General features: G+C 41.5%; 1 protein-coding gene across 4 annotated transcripts in view; it reads left to right on the top strand.

Annotated features, from left to right (window-relative positions):
• The first annotated feature begins 8,644 nt into the window (after positions 1-8,644).
• Positions 8,645-17,980, top strand: part of LOC124481471 (BTB/POZ domain-containing protein kctd15) — a 17,877-nt gene continuing 8,541 nt past the window's right edge. Inside the window, exons 1-4 of one of the 4 annotated variants that reach the window (XM_047041400.1) lie at positions 8,645-9,505; positions 11,095-11,178; positions 12,176-12,351; positions 16,865-17,009. In XM_047041400.1, the coding sequence (XP_046897356.1) occupies positions 9,497-9,505; positions 11,095-11,178; positions 12,176-12,351; positions 16,865-17,009 (414 nt within the window). In that variant the 5' untranslated portion in view covers positions 8,645-9,496. The other 3 variants (XM_047041399.1, XM_047041402.1, XM_047041401.1) reach the window with 3 other exon arrangements.

The following is a 17,980-nucleotide window of genomic DNA, read 5'->3' as shown; positions in this document are numbered from 1 at the left end:
TTAACAAAAGAGTACCGGTAGCGGTTCTGGTGTTCAGTTTTTATGACACAAAGGTGAGGAAGGAAAAGGTATAAACCTTCAATTATGTGACCAATAACAAAAAACTGCACATTTTCCGAAAAATGTATATAGACAGTATGTTCAGATTTTCCTATATTTTTTACATATTAAAGAGTAAACATGTATATGATGGCAAATATATACAATTATATCAATGTAGAGTACAATAATCTATGTATTGTTCTAATGGTGGTCTGATTCTTTGTAGGTAGCCAAACTTTGGTCCAAAGCTTATAGCATAACATTGGTGTTCTAGGTTTATTGTGGTTTATGGAAACTATGATATGGGAGTATGGATACTTTTATATATGGAGATATAGCAAAACTACTTACGGTAACAAGTGAATGTATTACTGTTTTATCATTGGTGCGAAAGTGTGTATTTACACTGTCAATCAGATGGCGTATTTCAGGAAGACTCTTCAGCTGTTCCCTCTATGCTGAGTATCTGCTAATAAATTGTCTTTAGCAAATTGACCAAGTCTCGTTTTCATGTATCGCACTTCGCAACAGCTTATGGTTGATTGGGTTCTCCCAGTCTAAAATGAACCTCGGGAAGGTTATGAAGATAATATATGATGGGCCTGTTCATAGATGATACAGCTCATGGGGTTGGTGAGAGCATGCCGTTGGTGAACAGACATTGTATGGAGCTTGGAACTGTATTTCTGTCTCTAAGTGTGTGTGTACGTGTGTGTGTCTGTTGTCAGGGGATTGTCTCATCTTAACTTGATCAATATGTAGAGTTGAACATTTGTGCTTTACACAAGTGCTTTGGGCTCATTTCCACAACAGCCTGTGTATTAGTCATGAGAAGACTAGGAAGTACAAATTCTGTTTAAATTCCCTCCGAAAACAAAAGCCATCCATCTAGCTCATTAGTGAAAGGAAACTCCTGACACACAGCGAAGGGAACTTCTTTGCTCTCTTTGCTTGAGGGCACAAAACGGCAGGCTGCAAGTGAATGCATCTGATAAACACTCTCTTCTGTGTCAGAGACAACTGTAAAAGGAAATTTTCAAGCCCAAAATAAAGTTTATTTCCAACTAATATCAGGTAGCCCCACAGCTAAATGTTGTCTGGTTTTTCTGTAAGGGTAACATTAACATGGCTGAAGATTGACATAAGTATTTCTGTTCTAAAGTAACAATATCTGCTGATGAGTTGCAGTAGCACATGCTCACAAATGCACATGCACACGCATGTACACTCTTTCTCTCTATGTCCTTTTTTTCTCTCAAAACAGATGTTTCTCTCCTTATCTAGGTCTCACTCTCTCACACACACACACACATCACTGGCAAAGTGATTGACATAGTAGAGGCGTGACATCCTGATTCACGGCTCCTTGGGTCCCATTTATTAACACAATAAATGATTGCCTCTCACTTTTCAAGTCAATGAGCTGCATTCAGAAGACATGTATCTAAATAACATTTCATCAGAGGTTGATGATGTTGGTGAGCTCGTCTGATTCATATACACGCCAAGGTCATTTTCTCAGTTTCACATAAATTTCTTGTTTGTTTTGACAACGTGCTGGAACGCACTTGCAACATGTGCCCTGCCTTGAAATATCTGGGCAGGAAGCTCATTAAAATGATTTGCCCGAGTTGTTTTAAAAACGGTTCAGAGAAAAAATGAGCTGGAGAGATCTTCGCAGCTTATTTAGGAGATACAAGACAACCCCCAATTTCTAAAGATGGTTCTGTTTGGTCTGGACACCAGCCTGGTCTAGCATTTGGCAGGAAAATAACATGGATCTGGCTGATACTAGACGCGGAACTGTTTTAATTAAAAGATGATATTTAATCTCGAACTTTGTTCCACTTCTGTTGACGTCTGTGGTGCTGCATTCCTCTCTGATCTGAGTCCATGTTCCCTGCAACCAATATCAACCATCAGCCCTCCAAGGCTTTCTTCCAAAGGAATGTTTTCAAAGCAACCACAGGGAGGCAGCACATGATCAAATAAAATACAACGATTTTTCATAGACTATAATGATGCCTCAAGCTACACTCAGTTATTTGAAAATAATAGGTGAAAAATGTCCCTATTGCAAACATAAACTTTTTGTAAATACAGGTTAATAATAGTACCGATATATGGTTTAATAGAATATGTTTTTGTTAATGCCCAAACATTTGGCAGTGCAGAACATTGCACACATGCTCTCCCTCAAACAGTTTAGTCACATTCGGCGTACACCTCGTTCACTTAGAAAACACTGTCAAATGTATTGCCAAAGTTAAAATTTGGTCGACATTTTTTTAACTAAGCTATATGCTGTCATTGACATAAATTATGCAACGGCTTTAATGAACTTGAATCAATATACACAGGATCTATAATTAAGCTTGTCACGCAAGCTGGTGGGCGAAGAGTGGTCTAACCTTCAGGCTATCTGTGTCTCTCCACAGGCCTGATACAGCTTGTTTTTGGATCTTTGCGCCATTTGGGTGATAAAATGATACTCCTGCTTGCCTTTTAATATCAAGGGATCGGTAGGTTTTCCCCTAATGAAGAAATTTTACGGATGTATTTTTAATGTAAAAGCAAATTTGGTCTAAGTGGAACATCTGTGCTGTGATTGGGATGGCCAAAGACTAATGGGAAGTGTTTTCAGATGAGACTCTTTAGAGACGAAGAGACGAAGAGAGGACAAAGGCAATTTATTGCCAGATACAAGAGGAAATGTAACAGTTGGTGCTGGTGACATTCAGAGCCTTATCTTTGCCAAGGTCCCCTTTCCCTTGCCAAGGTATGCACTACAGCTTTTGTGGGGATAACTTACACAGACAGAAAGATTAATATTCTGGCAAGGTAATGGAGATGACAATGATACTTACTGCAACACGTTACCAATTGTCTTTCACTTTGTTACGTTTCATAAGCTCAACCAGAAAACACGTCGGGATCACATTCTGTGGTACTATGAACCCAGCAGGACTCCTTTTCCTCTCCACGCAAACCCTTGATTTGTTGCATTCTAATCATGCTGCATTGCAGATCAGAGTTAGCTTCAATCTCTCAGGGAAAAGCGGCTGAAAAGCACTTACAGCACTCCATTTGAGATAGATGTTTCACTCGGGTTCCCTTTGTCCTGTTGCTCACTGCCTCCCAGCCTTCCTTAAATAGATCCAACCCACCTACCCCTCACCCCCCCACCCCCCCAACAACCTCCCTGAATCTTTTCAAGAAAAGACACGAGCACTGGATGAATCACCTCCGTTCCCACCGTGTTGCGAGCTGTCTATCTACCCTATCAACCAGAGAGAGCGATGGGAGTGACAGAAACGACACCTGGCCCTGAACCACTGCTGAGGCAAAGGGGGGGGGGGGAGAAAGAGTGGGGGCGCCGCATTGCCTGATGGGAGAATCGCACGAGGAGGCAACAAACGGACTGAGACTATCACTTATAGTGACAGGCCAGAAGGTGCGGTGCTATTAGCAGACTGCAGGGTAGGCCCAGAGCAGGGCCCGTCCCAACAACGATGGATGGGCTTCTATTGGGGGACTAAATTAATACTGGGAGTGTAGTGAATTGCTTTTGGAACAGCCTCCTCCTAAGGAGCTAATCAGACAGGAGTTATCTGAGAGTGCCTGTAGGCTGGCTGTCTGGGGTCCGCGGCTCCGACCGCCTGACAGAGGCCAGGTGCACCACACGGACACACACAGCAGCTCATTGGGGGCCAGGACACAGAGATGGAGAGATGCTCCTTCTAAGATGGTCCCAATAGAGCCTTTAGCGAGGGAAAGTGGTATGGGAAGTTGATAAGCCTTTAACTGGTGATTTGGATGGATGCTATAGCTGCACTCCTGACTTTACAAACAGCCACCGTGAACCTGATCGGTCATGTGATGACCCCACAATACAATGGTGCAATGTCTTGTTCAGCTGACTGTGAAGCGCACAACATCTGGATTTAACCACACATCCAATGCATCTGCAGCCAGAGCCTCCCTTTCCCTGCTTTGCTTGTCTGAACTGGACCCACATTATTCGAAAACTGCTCTATTTCAGAGGCGGGACCTGACGTGATGAGGTCAGCGCTAAGGCTTAGTGGATAGAAGCAATGAGACCCTACATGAGTGAATCACTGGGATGTGCAAGTGAACACACTGTATGGATGCACACACAATGGAAACCCTGGCGTAACTAATGGCCACTTAACGCAAAATGTTACTGAAAGAAAGCTGTGTCCGCAGGGTCTGAGAGGCCCCGATGTCAGGCTGGCGCTGCATCCAAGCTGCCCAGGGAGAGGATACAGCCCCCAGCTAGAGAGGATCTCACCCTCTGGATCACTGCAAACACATTCACTCTGTGATTCACTGTACAAAGTAGATATATTGCAGACTCACAGGCCCGTGAAAATACACACCATATTCAACCGGATTTCGGATGTGCTGCGTTGTGCTTTAGTTATAGTGTTGCAGATGCCAATGATATCATACAGGGGGTTGTTTGTTTGTTGGGGGAACAAGCTTTGCCTGAATTAGTATTGGTCAACATTGATCTTCTCAAAGGGCAAGCATCATGCTCAGTTTACCAACAGCATTCATCTGAAGCACTAATCAAACTAAGCTAGAAGGATTTCAATGTACAGCCACAATGTTGTATTTAAAAAATTGGATAACGATTAGCATGGGATGAGGAAGGGATTGTAGATAACTCTTTTGACAATGTTTCCTCTAAAACCTTATGTCTCTCTCAAGGCCTTGGCCAAACTTTGTAGGACATGATGACACCCTCCTTTGAGAGGATGAAACAAAAACAACAGTTAACATGTAAAACCACTTTTACCAAGAAAAGTTGGTAGGATTGCATTTTGTGACCACGAAATGTCATCAGCTAGTAGTTCCAGTCCCCATCAGCCAGTCTGCATGGAGCACTCTCCTCTAGCCTAGGGGGCAGGCCACACTAGCACCCTTCCCCCTCTCCTGTCTCCCTCTCTCTCTCTCTTTTTCCCTCCCACTCTTTCCCCCTGCCTCACCAGGCCCCAGCATCCCCATAGCACCCCCAGGCCCTCAGCTCCCACAGTGTCAGGAAGGCCTCAGTGTTGACAAAGCAGCCGGCCTTCAGAAGACACATCAAACCCAGGCCCTGGTCGCTGTTAGCCTGGGCTCAGCGCTCAACAAAAGGACAGGACTCCAGTTTCAGTCTCAGGCCATTACTAGTCCCAATAACAGAACTACAGACAGAAAGGCCCTCCAGGGTACACACACTCACTGTTACAAACATGAGCCATATCAGTTCACCATTCACCAGCGGTCCAAGACAAGGCCTGTTTGTATGTGTGTGTGTGTGTGTGTGTGTGTGTGTGTGTGTGTGTGTGTGTGTGTGTGTGTGTGTGTGTTTGTGTGTGTGTGTGTGTGTGTGTGTGTGTGTGTGTGTGTGTGTGTGTGTGTGTGTGTGTGTGTGTGTGAATGTGTGTAAACAGTGGTGAATATTATGATGACATTGGCATGATGGATGATCGTAAATGTAAAGCATAAGTCAAGATCGGGGGGTTTGTGTATTTATGACACATGCTCCCTAACGAGGGTTCTGGGTTTTTCCTAACGCTACTCCTCCCCCCTCCAGGCACAGCAACCAGGCTACTCACATGTGATGAACATGAGATATGACTGGAAGCAGCACACTGTTCCAATTTTTGTTCTGTATGAAATAAAATGTATTAACAAGTGCTACATTTGGGGCATCCACTTGCTTTGATTCAAATTTGTTGATTTATTTAGAATGCATTTCATTCTACAAATCTCATTTTGCAGTTTTGCAACAAACTTAAAGTCATGAGAAGAAGAGTTGTTAATTATTATGGCGCTTTAAGTTGCCTTAGTTGATTGTACAGCACTTTAGATGACACTGGTTATTTTCTAATGTGCTATATACATTTATTTGACCAGACTTTAGTCTAGAATATTAATGTCCTCTACACAGGATTCATCAATTACAGTTACACTTACTGTTACCCTCATTGTCTGCAATTAGAGATCACACCACATGGTGGCAGCAGACATAATTCTAAATCTAAAGACGTTTCGTAAATGTGTGGACTCCTCTGAGGAGCTATAAACACAACTTAGCTGTCATTACTGTTAGGAACACAGACAAACTCAAGGCCATACTGCATTACTAAGAGGAAGATTTTACCACCAACAGCATAAATCACGACCAAGATACCTACTTAGCAAAAAATACATTAAAGTTTAAACTAATCCTTCAAACCTAGTTTCAAAATACAAACACAATGTTTCTTGATGTCAGGGTCATTGCTTCTTTACCTGCAAAACTAGACTACCTTGAATAGCAATACCAAACTCACACCATTGCATGACCTCTTGGCAATTACTTTTTCGAACTTAATTGCTTGCATTAAGCACTTGAGGGAACTGCTGTGCTTGTTATAAAGCTGTCTGTAGGCAGTGCAGCCCCACATATTCTATTTATATAACTGCTTGCTGTCTCTAAAATAACGAACAATAAATGTCACTCACTGCCGCACCTCACAAGCGAGCCGACATCAAGCGGAATGTCGAATGACTAAGAACTCTAGCTAGCGATTGACATGAGCGACGCTCAATCATAAAGCATGCATATCACCAAAAGCAACTTGTCGGTGTTCTTTTAAAACTTTTTCCACCTGCCAGAGGAGAAACATGAATATGTTCAAGGTTAGAATCGAGATTGGAATAAGCAATTGAGAGAGTGAATGTCACTGTTGTCCTTAATGTAGGCATGTGTTTAATGTCATCTCGTATATCTTATGATATGGATATTTAAAGACAAATTTGTGACCACTTTTATGATTTGTGTTTGATGATCTTTGTTGTTGTTTTTTTCTTCAGGTGTCACAAGTAAGCTGCAGCGATGAAAAACAAATCTGAAAGCAAGATGGGCTTATGGTTAAATAAAACGGTCGAGCTCTTGTCTTATGCACACAGTACCGGATTCACATGAACTGTGTATGAAGCCTGTTGCTTGCTTTGTAGCCATTAAACATTTCAATAATAATACATATGTCAAAGCCAATGAAACTAAGTAGAAGCCTAATTTTTTTTATAAAATGGGAAATGCAGAATATTCTTGGGAACACAATACAGGAAAAGCACAATAATGTCCCTTTCTGCATGCTGCCTTGAGCATTACTACTAATGACACCTGCTTTCATTGCTCCAGGCTAAGTTATTATGCTCATAGGGTCATGCATTAATGCATATAGCTCATTAACATATGATCTGCAACACAGACGCATGTTCTGAGTCATTCTCCTTTTCTGCATTATTCTTCTCTCTCTCTTGTATAGCCTACTTGCCATTCAAAATCAAAATAGATTAATCAGATAATAATATAATATATGAATTTAAAAACGAGTAATTCATATTAGCAAAATATAATAAATCTGACCATAGCAGAATGTCAGTATGTATGCCTGCATGTCATCCAAAGACTGTGTTGTTAATAAGCTAACCTCCTCATCATGTTGGAACATTGTTTGACTAAAATGTCACATTTGTCAATGTTTATAGAAATAAATATAATATTCGGCAGCTAACCCAAAGGTCAAGATGGTCTGATTGGAGGTCCATTAAGTCTAACAGTAAGAAGATCTTCAACCTGACCTACTTATTTCTCACACATCAGACACTCCGCTAAAATCCATAAATTAAGGAAATTAACTGATGGGGCCAAGGGCAACTTTGTAAGCTATTTAAATCTTTAAATTTACAACATCCCTGCATACTTCAAGTAATTGAACTCACTCCGGGGTTTTTACATTAATGAGAAAAAATACCCCGTCGTCCCTCCAGTTTGTACTCCTGAAGACAACAAATGTATGCCACAGGGAGAGCGTCTTGCACTGCAAGGGAACCGCTTCAAGGGTTTTCCTTCAAGGGGATCTCATGTGTATTCAGATGAGAACAGCTTTAGCAGTGGTCAGGGAACTATATTCTTTCAATTCACTCTTTTTTTCTGTAGAAACTGATATTTTAACACCAACGCGAACTTCACGGGAACTTTAATTTCAGCAGACTGTCGTATTAAAAGAAAAGAGTTCAAAGATTCCTTATGTGTAGGCCTATCTGAATTTTACAACGCCTGATTTTCACCAATAACAATTTCTCACACTGGTTGGCGCCAGATGTCAAGAAACAGAGTAGCTCGACTTTGTGTAGGCTGTAGTCTGGATCCGGACGGGACGTAATTACAGGACTCAATGCAACATCCATTATTCACAGTTATTTACACACAAATAAACAAACATGCAAATAAATGAATAATAACCTAGTCTATGTGAACACCTGCACAGGAAGAGGGAGGAAAGACAAACACTTTGAGTTACACTTTGCACCTATTTCAGACTGATGTAGCATAACATTGGTTTACATGGGCGCACTATCGTATTATAGGCTATAACCTAGGCTAACGAAACAAATTATTTGTCAGAATGTAATTTCATTTTCACATAATGCATCTTTGGGCAAAAAATCTAAAGGCAGCGCTTGCGGTCTGCCTTCCTGTTTGCTTGGAAGATCTTCTCGGCAGACATCTCCATCTAGCCGTGTGCTATAATTGAAATGGCGCGTTTAGCTAGAGGCAGGTTGTAAGGGCGCTTTTTTGCAATAGCAGAATGCATGTCGATAGACGTCATTTGGTTTTAATGGCCTACAGGAAATTTGGCATTACAACCCGAGACATTAGCAGAGAGAGGACCGGGAAAAAAACGTTTGAAACCCGTATGAAAAGTATTCAAGGAGAACTGCGTTTCAACATATTTTTTTATTGACAGTTTATCAACAAGTTATAGGCTACTGCGCTTTTATTATAGTGTGGGACATAGGGAGCGAGTCTTGCTTTACTTATTCAGCTAGGCTAGATAATGGAAATGTATGCCTTGCTCTAAATGCCTGGGGAAATATTACATCAGACGAAATGACAATGATTAAAATCTGCTTTTTTTCCTGCTCTAAATCTATTGAGCGACGTGACACTTGCCTTATACTGAACAGCATTTAACTAGCCTATTACCCCTGCAAACCATAACTTTCAACCGTTAAGGGTACTGGTATATATTTTTTTTTACTTTTGACGAAATTAATTGAAAATATAACGATTCTTATTTGTATGTAGTCGTAATTTTAAGAACAGAGACTGTAGCGTTTTCGTTTGAAAAATTGCCTGGGCGCGAGTGGAGTTGAGCTAATTGTAGCCTAATCCTTGCCCCAGAGGCGTTTGGGCAGCCCGGAGCAAGAATTCTTTTTTAGCTCTACTGTTATTTAGAGACGGATTATTGGCTTTCTTCTTCTCATAACAGACCGGCAGTTTCATTAAAGCAAAAGACAGTCGAGAAGCTGAAATACGAAGGAGGATTTTAACAACAGGAATTTGAAGTGTATACAAATAAGAGCATAGAGGGGGAAGGAGATTTCTCATATGTACAAGGTAAGAACGCCGCTTGCTTCCTGTGCGCTTAGTAGAAAGAGAGCTTGGTGTGACCAAGTCAAGTCAGCACTTGCTAAAGGCCACAGCGACCGTTTTAAGTCTACGTACACAGATAGATTATTATATTTTAATGCTAGTTGTGTAGGTTATACAGTGTTTCGTGTTTGGTTTTTAAAAGAACTGGTTTGACTTGAGGAATGCTTGGTTGCTGGATGGCACTATAGTTCTACGAAACTCGGGGTATTTGAGAGGGGGGACGCACACATCAGCTGGGACTGATTGAAACGGCACGGATTCGCTCGGAGCTCCTACAATGTTTGAAACGGTATGACAAAATTAATATTGAGATATAGTTGCCTACTTCTAAATAGCCTTCGCATGATATAGTTTAGTCTGCATACTCAGCAAAACGCATTTCAACACCAGAAAATGTATTGGCCTAATAACTTTATGAGAAGCGGCGTTCTGTCCAGTCTGGACGTGTAGCTACTTGCGAATTCTTGAATGTTGGCTTTTAAGTTGTATTTTTGAGCTTTTCATCTTTATTTCGGATTCCATCGTCTATGTTTATTTCACAGTGGTACATAGCTTATGTGAGACGCCATATTGTGCAGTTGGTTGAGTTAGACTATCCATGGGCATCAACGTTAGGCTTTTCGGCTAAATATATCAAAAGTGCTAACTATGTTGTTTCACTGAGTTCTCCAAATCGTCAATTTGACAGTCACTGCGACAGTCATTAGTGTAGACAAAACAGTTTCATACTTTTCGTCATTAGTTTAAAGGTAAAATAATAAACTTTGGGGTGAATACTGAGCTTACTGAAATTATACAGGACGAATGTGGTCAATGGGGCACTTTCGGGAACAGATGTGATGGAGTTTGTCTTGGGTCTTGACACTTGAGTAAAATGAGAAAACCCCTTGAGTGAAATTTGAGATCCGCTTAGTTATTGGCTGCATCCCCATAATCAAATCGATTTCATTGATCTCCATTTGATTTGAAACTTTCATATTCCTAGCATATTTACCCTGTGTGTGCAATGTGTGTGTGCAAGAGAGAGAGAGACAGAGAGACAGAGAGAGAGAGAGAGAGAGAGAGAGAGAGAGAGAGAGAGAGAGAGAGAGAGAGAGAGAGAGAGAGAGAGAGAGAGAGAGAGAGAGAGAGGATATCTGATTATATTCCCTCCACATTATCAGTTGGATACTGTGGCCCGTGGCCATATGAAGAGGTGTGATAGCCTCCAACACTCAAAACTTCTTAAGTCTTTTGAAGTCTTTCTTTCACTAGGATCTGTAATGTATCATCCAATATGCGTATTAAGTGAACACTATTACTGAAGGCTTCGCGAGGCGGGCAACACCCTGGAAAATTCTGTAGTCTCCAACACTTGGTGCCCTGGGCAGCAGGCATTATAAGCACATTGCTTCGAGCGAAGTGGTTGTTCTGAACAGAGCCCGAACAACTGCCGCGTGTTTACCGATTGAGTAAAATAACTGCGTTTCTAATGTAGGCTACGTCTGCATGGAAGAACAGGTTCCTGAAATACCTTTCAAGTTACAATAATTTCGTTTTTTTTCCACCGACAGAAAATAGAGGCCTATTTTTGTTTCGAGCTAACGTCTTCGATGCTTAAATATTTTCACACCGCCAATTTTCTCCCAATGAGTCCGGTAAGTTGGTGAGTTATCTTGTTAGTTCACAGGTAGCCTAAGTGCATGTAAGACGATGCGACACTTTGCGCATGTGGAACGTCTTGCGCATATGATGAGCTTTTGACATAACCTACTGTACATGAAATATGTTATTATATCTGAAAGTAAAGTAAAGTGAACTGATTTCAATGACACAGACATTATCAAAGTTGACTATCTTGTGTGAATCTCCACCAGGGCTTCTGCCATATTTTGTAACACACTGCTTTGGCCCTAGTCGCGCTTTCAGAATGACCTCTGGAGCGAGGGTCTCTGGAACTGTTTTAAGCGGGTTGTGATAGACAAGAGTATATCCAAACCTCACAACTCGACTTTTTTTTTAACCTTAATATTATACTGCTATGCCATGATCTTGTATGATGTTATTTATGGCTATTTCCATATGCACGTTTGTTGCTTTAGGTTAAGCTAATGAGTTATTCTGTAATTTTTTTATAATAATTGCTGATATTGTGCAAAACATAGGCTACGCTAGCATGGGCTTTTAGTACCTTAAAAACGTACACGTTTACATTGGATGTGCACATGAAATTTAGCATGAGAGTAATGCGAGGGGTGTATTTTCATTCTTAAAGTTCAAGAACAAAGTTACAGAATGCACTTGATTCTGTGCTCTCAGACTGGTGGTTGGTGTGTCTGGGCATATCATGTCTAACTCATAACACGACCTTTAATTAGAATATTTCAGTTTGTTTTACCCCCCTAGAGGCTGGCACCTAGTATTCCTCTCTCTGGGTCCCTAATAAGCATCCTTCTATCCTCCCCTCCGGTGCTGAAGGAAAAAATGCAAACATACTTAATTAGAGTGGTGGCAATAATTTGTAAGCTAAATATGCGGCCAGACAGACATGGAAGTGATCTGATAAGGGTGCAGGAGAGCAGCGGTGGAAGATAGACTCTTGAGGGTAGATTTAATATTTATTCCCCCATGGCTTTTCCATTTACTTGTTTTCAGGAAGGAAGAAGCATGTCACGCCTGTCTTTGACCCGGTCCCCGGTTTCCCCTTTGGCCGCACAAGGAATTCCTCTACCGGCTCAACTGACTAAGGCAAATGCTCCGGTACACATTGACGTCGGCGGACACATGTACACCAGTAGCCTGGCTACTCTGACAAAGTATCCAGATTCCAGGTAAGGTTGTGCTTATGCCTTCTCCATTTGCAGTTTTGCCTGTTGGTTAACTATATGGCGAGCATGTCAATGTTTGGTTCTGTTTTCCACAATTGGCTTTTTTTGGAGGGGGGAAGGGGGTAATCAGTGATAATGTTAACACAGTTTATGTTTTAGGTCAAGATTAGAATAGTAAATGATATTGATGAATCATCCTCAACTCTGTCAAATGTATACGATTCACAAGTTAGTTTTCCAAGTGACAAGTATAACATTATTGTTTGATTTCAGGATACTATAAAGTATCTGGGTCAGATGGCTAAGCGGTTAGGGAGTCGGGCTATTAATCAGAAGGTTGTTGGTTCGATTCCAGGATGTGCTAAATGACGTTGTGTCCTTGGGCATGGCACACCTTATTTGCCTCGGGGAGAATGTCCCTGTACTTACTGTAAGTCGCTTTGGATAAGAGCGTCTGCTAAATAACTCAATGTAAATGTAATTTTAGATGATTCAATGTTAGGAATCCTTTAATTCAGTTTGAACTAAGTTACACTTAGGTATCAAAAATTTGCAAACACCCTTATTCACTGAATAGATGCTACAGGTTGATTTCCTAAACTTGTGATGGTTTATAAAAAGATCACAGTCGTGTGGCACAGTTCTGTTTTAATCTTCAGCATTTATGGTGGTGCATTGCTGAATAATCAATTCATAATAAGTTAACCATTATTACTCCTTAAGTTTTCATGTTGACTATGCAGTTTGATCACATTAGCTAGTCCTGCTAAAGCTACTGTACATGCTCTGGTCAGTGTGTCACTACAGACCTGAGAGCTATGCCGAGGTAAACATTTTTTTTTTGTATCTACTTTAACATAATCCCTCAATATTCACACAGCTCACTGTCAGCTGCCTTTGTTTTTTAATTCATAAGAAACTATAGACTGATGTTTTTAATATCTTGACGTGTTTATAGGTTGCTATTATTTGGCTGAGTGTTTTGTTTACAAGATAACAATTAGTACAAGTGAATACTTTTTGATCTTTTTAGATCCAATTGACTCATTCTATGTTTCATATACGTACACATTATATTATACAATTATATATGTAATTAAGATTTGCTTATCCATTTCATATTTTAGAAAACATGTCCCTCAACAAGACAATTCAACTATTTCTCTGCTTTATATTCATACCATTAATCACTATTAAGAAGTTTTACACTACCTCTTCAACCTACCTTAGGTAATGCATTTAAACTCTACAAAGACAGCACTGTACAGTATAAACACTGGACGCATATACAAAGTACAGCCTGGAAGCCATGCAAATGGAGCATGCTATGTCGAGAAACAGTGTATTTCCAGTCAGAGTAATGACAGGATACCAATGTGGATGTTTGAGCCTTCTCTCTGTCTCTCTTTTTCTCTTTCACTCTCTCCCCTACTCCCTCCTTCTGTCTCCTCCCTCTCTCTCTCTCTCTCTCTCTCTCTCTCTCTCTCTCTCTCTCTCTCTCTCTCTCTTTCGCTCTCTCTCTTTCGCTCTCTCTCTCTCTCTCTCTCTCTCTCTCTCTCTCTCTCTCTCTCTCTCTCTCTCTCTCTCTCTCTCTCTCTCTCTCTCTCTGTCTGTCTCTTCCTCCTCCATGTACAGTATGCCTCAGGGGTGCACTTTCCAGTGGAGCCAGTGGAGGAGGAGCCCTTTTGTGTGAATTAGTATAATGGCTGACAGAAAGCAAAACAATGACTCTGCAATAGTCAGAATAAAGGCAGTGTTCCAAGGTTATCTATCTGTTGGACAGAGCGGTCCATGTGGCTGTGAGACTTGACAATTAAGAACAAGGGTTAAATAATTTTAAGTTGATGATTACTTTTAATAGATCGCTCACTTAATAATGTAGTGCGAGAAAGGAAACTTAGTCTAATAACTAATGTCTCGGTATTCATCTTCTTCTCTAAGGGACGGGCCATGAAACATTGATGTGTACCAGCCCTGTGTAGTTCACAGTTAAAGAGGACAACGTCTGCACTCAGTTCACCAGAGGCTGATGAGAACATTTTGGAAATGGTCCTTTCAGAGTAGGAAGTTATTCTGGAATTACTAGTGGCACTGAATGATGGCAGTATTCCATTGACCACAGTTACTCTTTTACATATCAAGTGTTTACTTTAAGTATAAACATGATCTACCTGATCTTTTAGGAAAATACATACATAAATAATTCAGCTTGTGGATCTAATACTTGGCTCTCAAGTTAGACTGCAATCTTTTCCCAGGGCTTGCGTATACAGTGTTGGTCTTGAACTTGGCTTTGATTACATCCCCTGAGCACCCTGCGCTGGTATTTGTTTTCACACACAGATGTTAGACGTCCTGTTGCTGAAAACCGGCATTCTTTGGTTGTACACGTGAGACAGGCGTGTCTTCTCTCCCGCATGGCAGGAGAGAGAATCGGAGTATTACCTGAACTGGCCCACACCTCTGGGTCAGAGGATCAGATGGAAAGTGTTGGCAGGCAGAGTGCTGCTCAGGCTGACGTGAGGCTCCCTGAGATGCCTACCTACAGCCCGCCACTGCCTCCTCTCCTCACTGCTGCTGGGATGGAGAGATCAGAGAGCAGCTCTTGTCCTAAACCCCTACATCGCCTCTCTCTCTTTCTCTATCTCTCTCCCTCTTGCTCTCATTTCTCTCTCTCTCTATCTCCCTCTCTCCCTTACTCCCCTTCTTTCTCCTTCTGTTCCCTCTTTCCCCTATTGCTACGCCCTCCCATCTCTCTCTCTGTCTCTTCGAGCCATGCAACAGTGTAGTGGTGTGAAGCGTCTCTACCTGTCTGCCATGACAGAAGCAGAGCAGGGGTGAGAGGGCCGCCAATCGGTGATTTACCAAAAGGAAAGACTGAGACCAAGGGACATACAGAAATAGAGGAGAGAGGGAGAAAAGAAAGAAAAGAAAAACAGGCAGCATTTTAATTGCTTTTTAAAAAAGTGGAGATGAAAAACAGAGTTAGCCTGAAGGGGTATGGTGAAATTCTAGCTGGAAGAATTGCAAGACCATATGAGAAAGGAACACCTCAGGCACAACAGGGAGATGAGTATTGGTTTTTTATAAAGCATTTTGCATCGATTTCCAGAGAGAAAGGGAGTAAGGGAGAGGGGGAAAGATGGAAAGAAAGAGGGGCAAAAAAAGAGAGGGAGGAAGAGAATGAGAGAGAGACTCTTTGCACAGTCTCTTCATAAAGTTTAGTGTCAGGTGAGAACAGGACACATTCTACTTGATAGGATTGACTCTACCTGATTAAGCTCTTTGATATTGGGATTGTAATTGAAATTCAATGCAATTTGTCTCAGAGATTTAGACTGTAAAGTTAGTACACATGTGTGTGCATTAAGATTCATGTATGCATTACAACCCTGAATATTGAGTCTTGTAACAAGAGTTGACAATCGGTAAGCTAAAGCTGTTTGAGTGAACCTTTCTTGGGGTGGTATTCCTAGTGGGTCAGCTGACCTCAAAGCTGTTGACATGATTGAAGAGCTGATTACATCAAAATGATATGGTCTGTTCTGGAAAGCAGAATGGAAATACTGGTTTAGAAATATTTTGGGGATACTCTTGAAAAAATGATGCAAATCCTTAGGTTCTCAGAGTGTCTGAATGGTTATGGTCAGTCAAATATTAATTAACTGTCTAGATATTACTATTCATTTCTCCTGAGTGGTTTACACTGGCAGGCACACATTGCAGGTTTAAGGTGAGATAAGAGTACATGACTAATGGTTGAGAAAGGCACTAAGTTGGACAACCTTACCACAGATGAGAGAAATGAATATCTGTCCAACCTTGTCTCCAGGCATCGTACAGACATGCTAGGATGAAGGCTAACAGATTATAGCAATTTCCAGTCTTAGCCCTGATGAGCCCCTCTAGCTAGCTTCCCAGCTAGCTCTTATTCACTCAGCACACTCTTTGGTGAGGTCAACTATGGATACCCAGCAACAGGTGTCCTATTACTCCACAAATTCAGTTTATAATTCATGAAATCTTCATCTGATGCTCTGCATTCTAATGGGCGAGGGTGATTGGTTTTTTAACAGACCTGAGAAATAATGATCTGAAACTTAGAAATTCTTGCCTTAATCAGCTTCAGATAATTGTGTTAATCCTATGTAACTGCAGAGTGACAGTCGTCATTCATCATCCCTGACCACTGTTGGATTTCTGTTATTGACTGGGTACAGACAGTCATACTGTAGGAGTGTAAAAGTGAACTCTTGTCATTAATTTCTGTAAGTGCCTCCACGGACTGTGGGAGAGAGTATGTGTGTCGCTCTAATCTCCCAGCAGAAGGGACACTTCAAACAGGTCTGCAGAACAGGGGAAATGTGCCTTAAGCTTCTTGTTTCAACCTGGGATGCTAATACATTTCAGGCTTAGCGCTAATAAAATTGAAAAATAAATGGAGGGTAATTGTTTCATGCATTTGAAGGCAGCATGCCTCATTCCATTATGTGTGTGCGTGTGTTTCAATTTCCAGAATCAGCCGTCTGTTTAATGGCACCGAGCCCATCGTCTTGGACAGCTTGAAGCAGCACTACTTCATCGACCGGGATGGGGAGATATTCCGGTACATTCTCAGCTTTCTCAGGACCAGCAAACTGCTCCTCCCGGACGACTTCAAGGTACATTTGAATTCCCCACCCCTACTGTGCACTGAAGTCATGTAACTGTCTCACGTGAAAGGAGAATGGGTGGTTTACAGTAGCAACTTGAAACTCTGTTTCCCATCATCCAACAGCCCCTCAATGGCAACGTCAGTGCTGACATCCGCTTTGTCAATTCATGAAAACCATGAGACAGAACCTAAATACAATGTGGCCACTTCCTGCAGGGGGAAAAGGTGGAAACACAGGCTGAACTGAGCACAGGTTTCGTGATGTGTGCCAAAGGCCAGAGCTGTCAACCGAGTGTGATTTCTATAGGGGTGAGCTCAGGTGAAATGGTGGACGGAGCTTGGATTCTCCCCTGCTCCCTGAGTTTCCACAGTGACAGGCAGGCCCACCAAGAGTTCAATGGGTGGATAGGGAAGAACGTTTTAAGAATAAAGATGGATACCACTGGTCTCATGTTTCATAGAGGACAGCAGGCAAAGTCTACAGTGCATCCTTTAACACACACACAAACATGTATGCACACAGATTGACATGCACACACACACGACATGCAAACATACACACATCTGTATAGACTTACAGAAACTGACACACAAACAGACAAACACACGCACACATTTTCGTCAATCATCTGGGGCATTGGAGTTTCCTTGGTTCATATTAGACCACTGTGGCTGCACACACCTGGCTCCAGTTTCAGTGTGCGCATGAGGAGACTACTGCGCTCTGGTTAGCAACAACTCCTACTCACATACACACACACACCATCACAGTGTTGTCGTCTTTAAAACACAGTCAATATAAACATTGTCAAGGACACTGATGGGTTCATACTACATACTATACATTCATGTGGAAAATAAGAAAAAGACAATTGACATGAAATTGTTATGCAGGGATGGCTTTGATACGGATTTCTTCTGGTCCAACAGAATTCCATTTAGTTCATGCTATTGTATCTAAACTTGCATGCCTTTTTC

The sequence above is a fragment of the Hypomesus transpacificus genome, chromosome 19, assembly GCF_021917145.1.
Source record: "Hypomesus transpacificus isolate Combined female chromosome 19, fHypTra1, whole genome shotgun sequence".
NCBI classification, from domain to species: Eukaryota; Metazoa; Chordata; class Actinopteri; order Osmeriformes; family Osmeridae; genus Hypomesus; species Hypomesus transpacificus.
The sequence above is the reverse complement of the archived record's forward strand: the minus strand, read 5'-3'. Positions and strand labels throughout refer to the sequence as shown.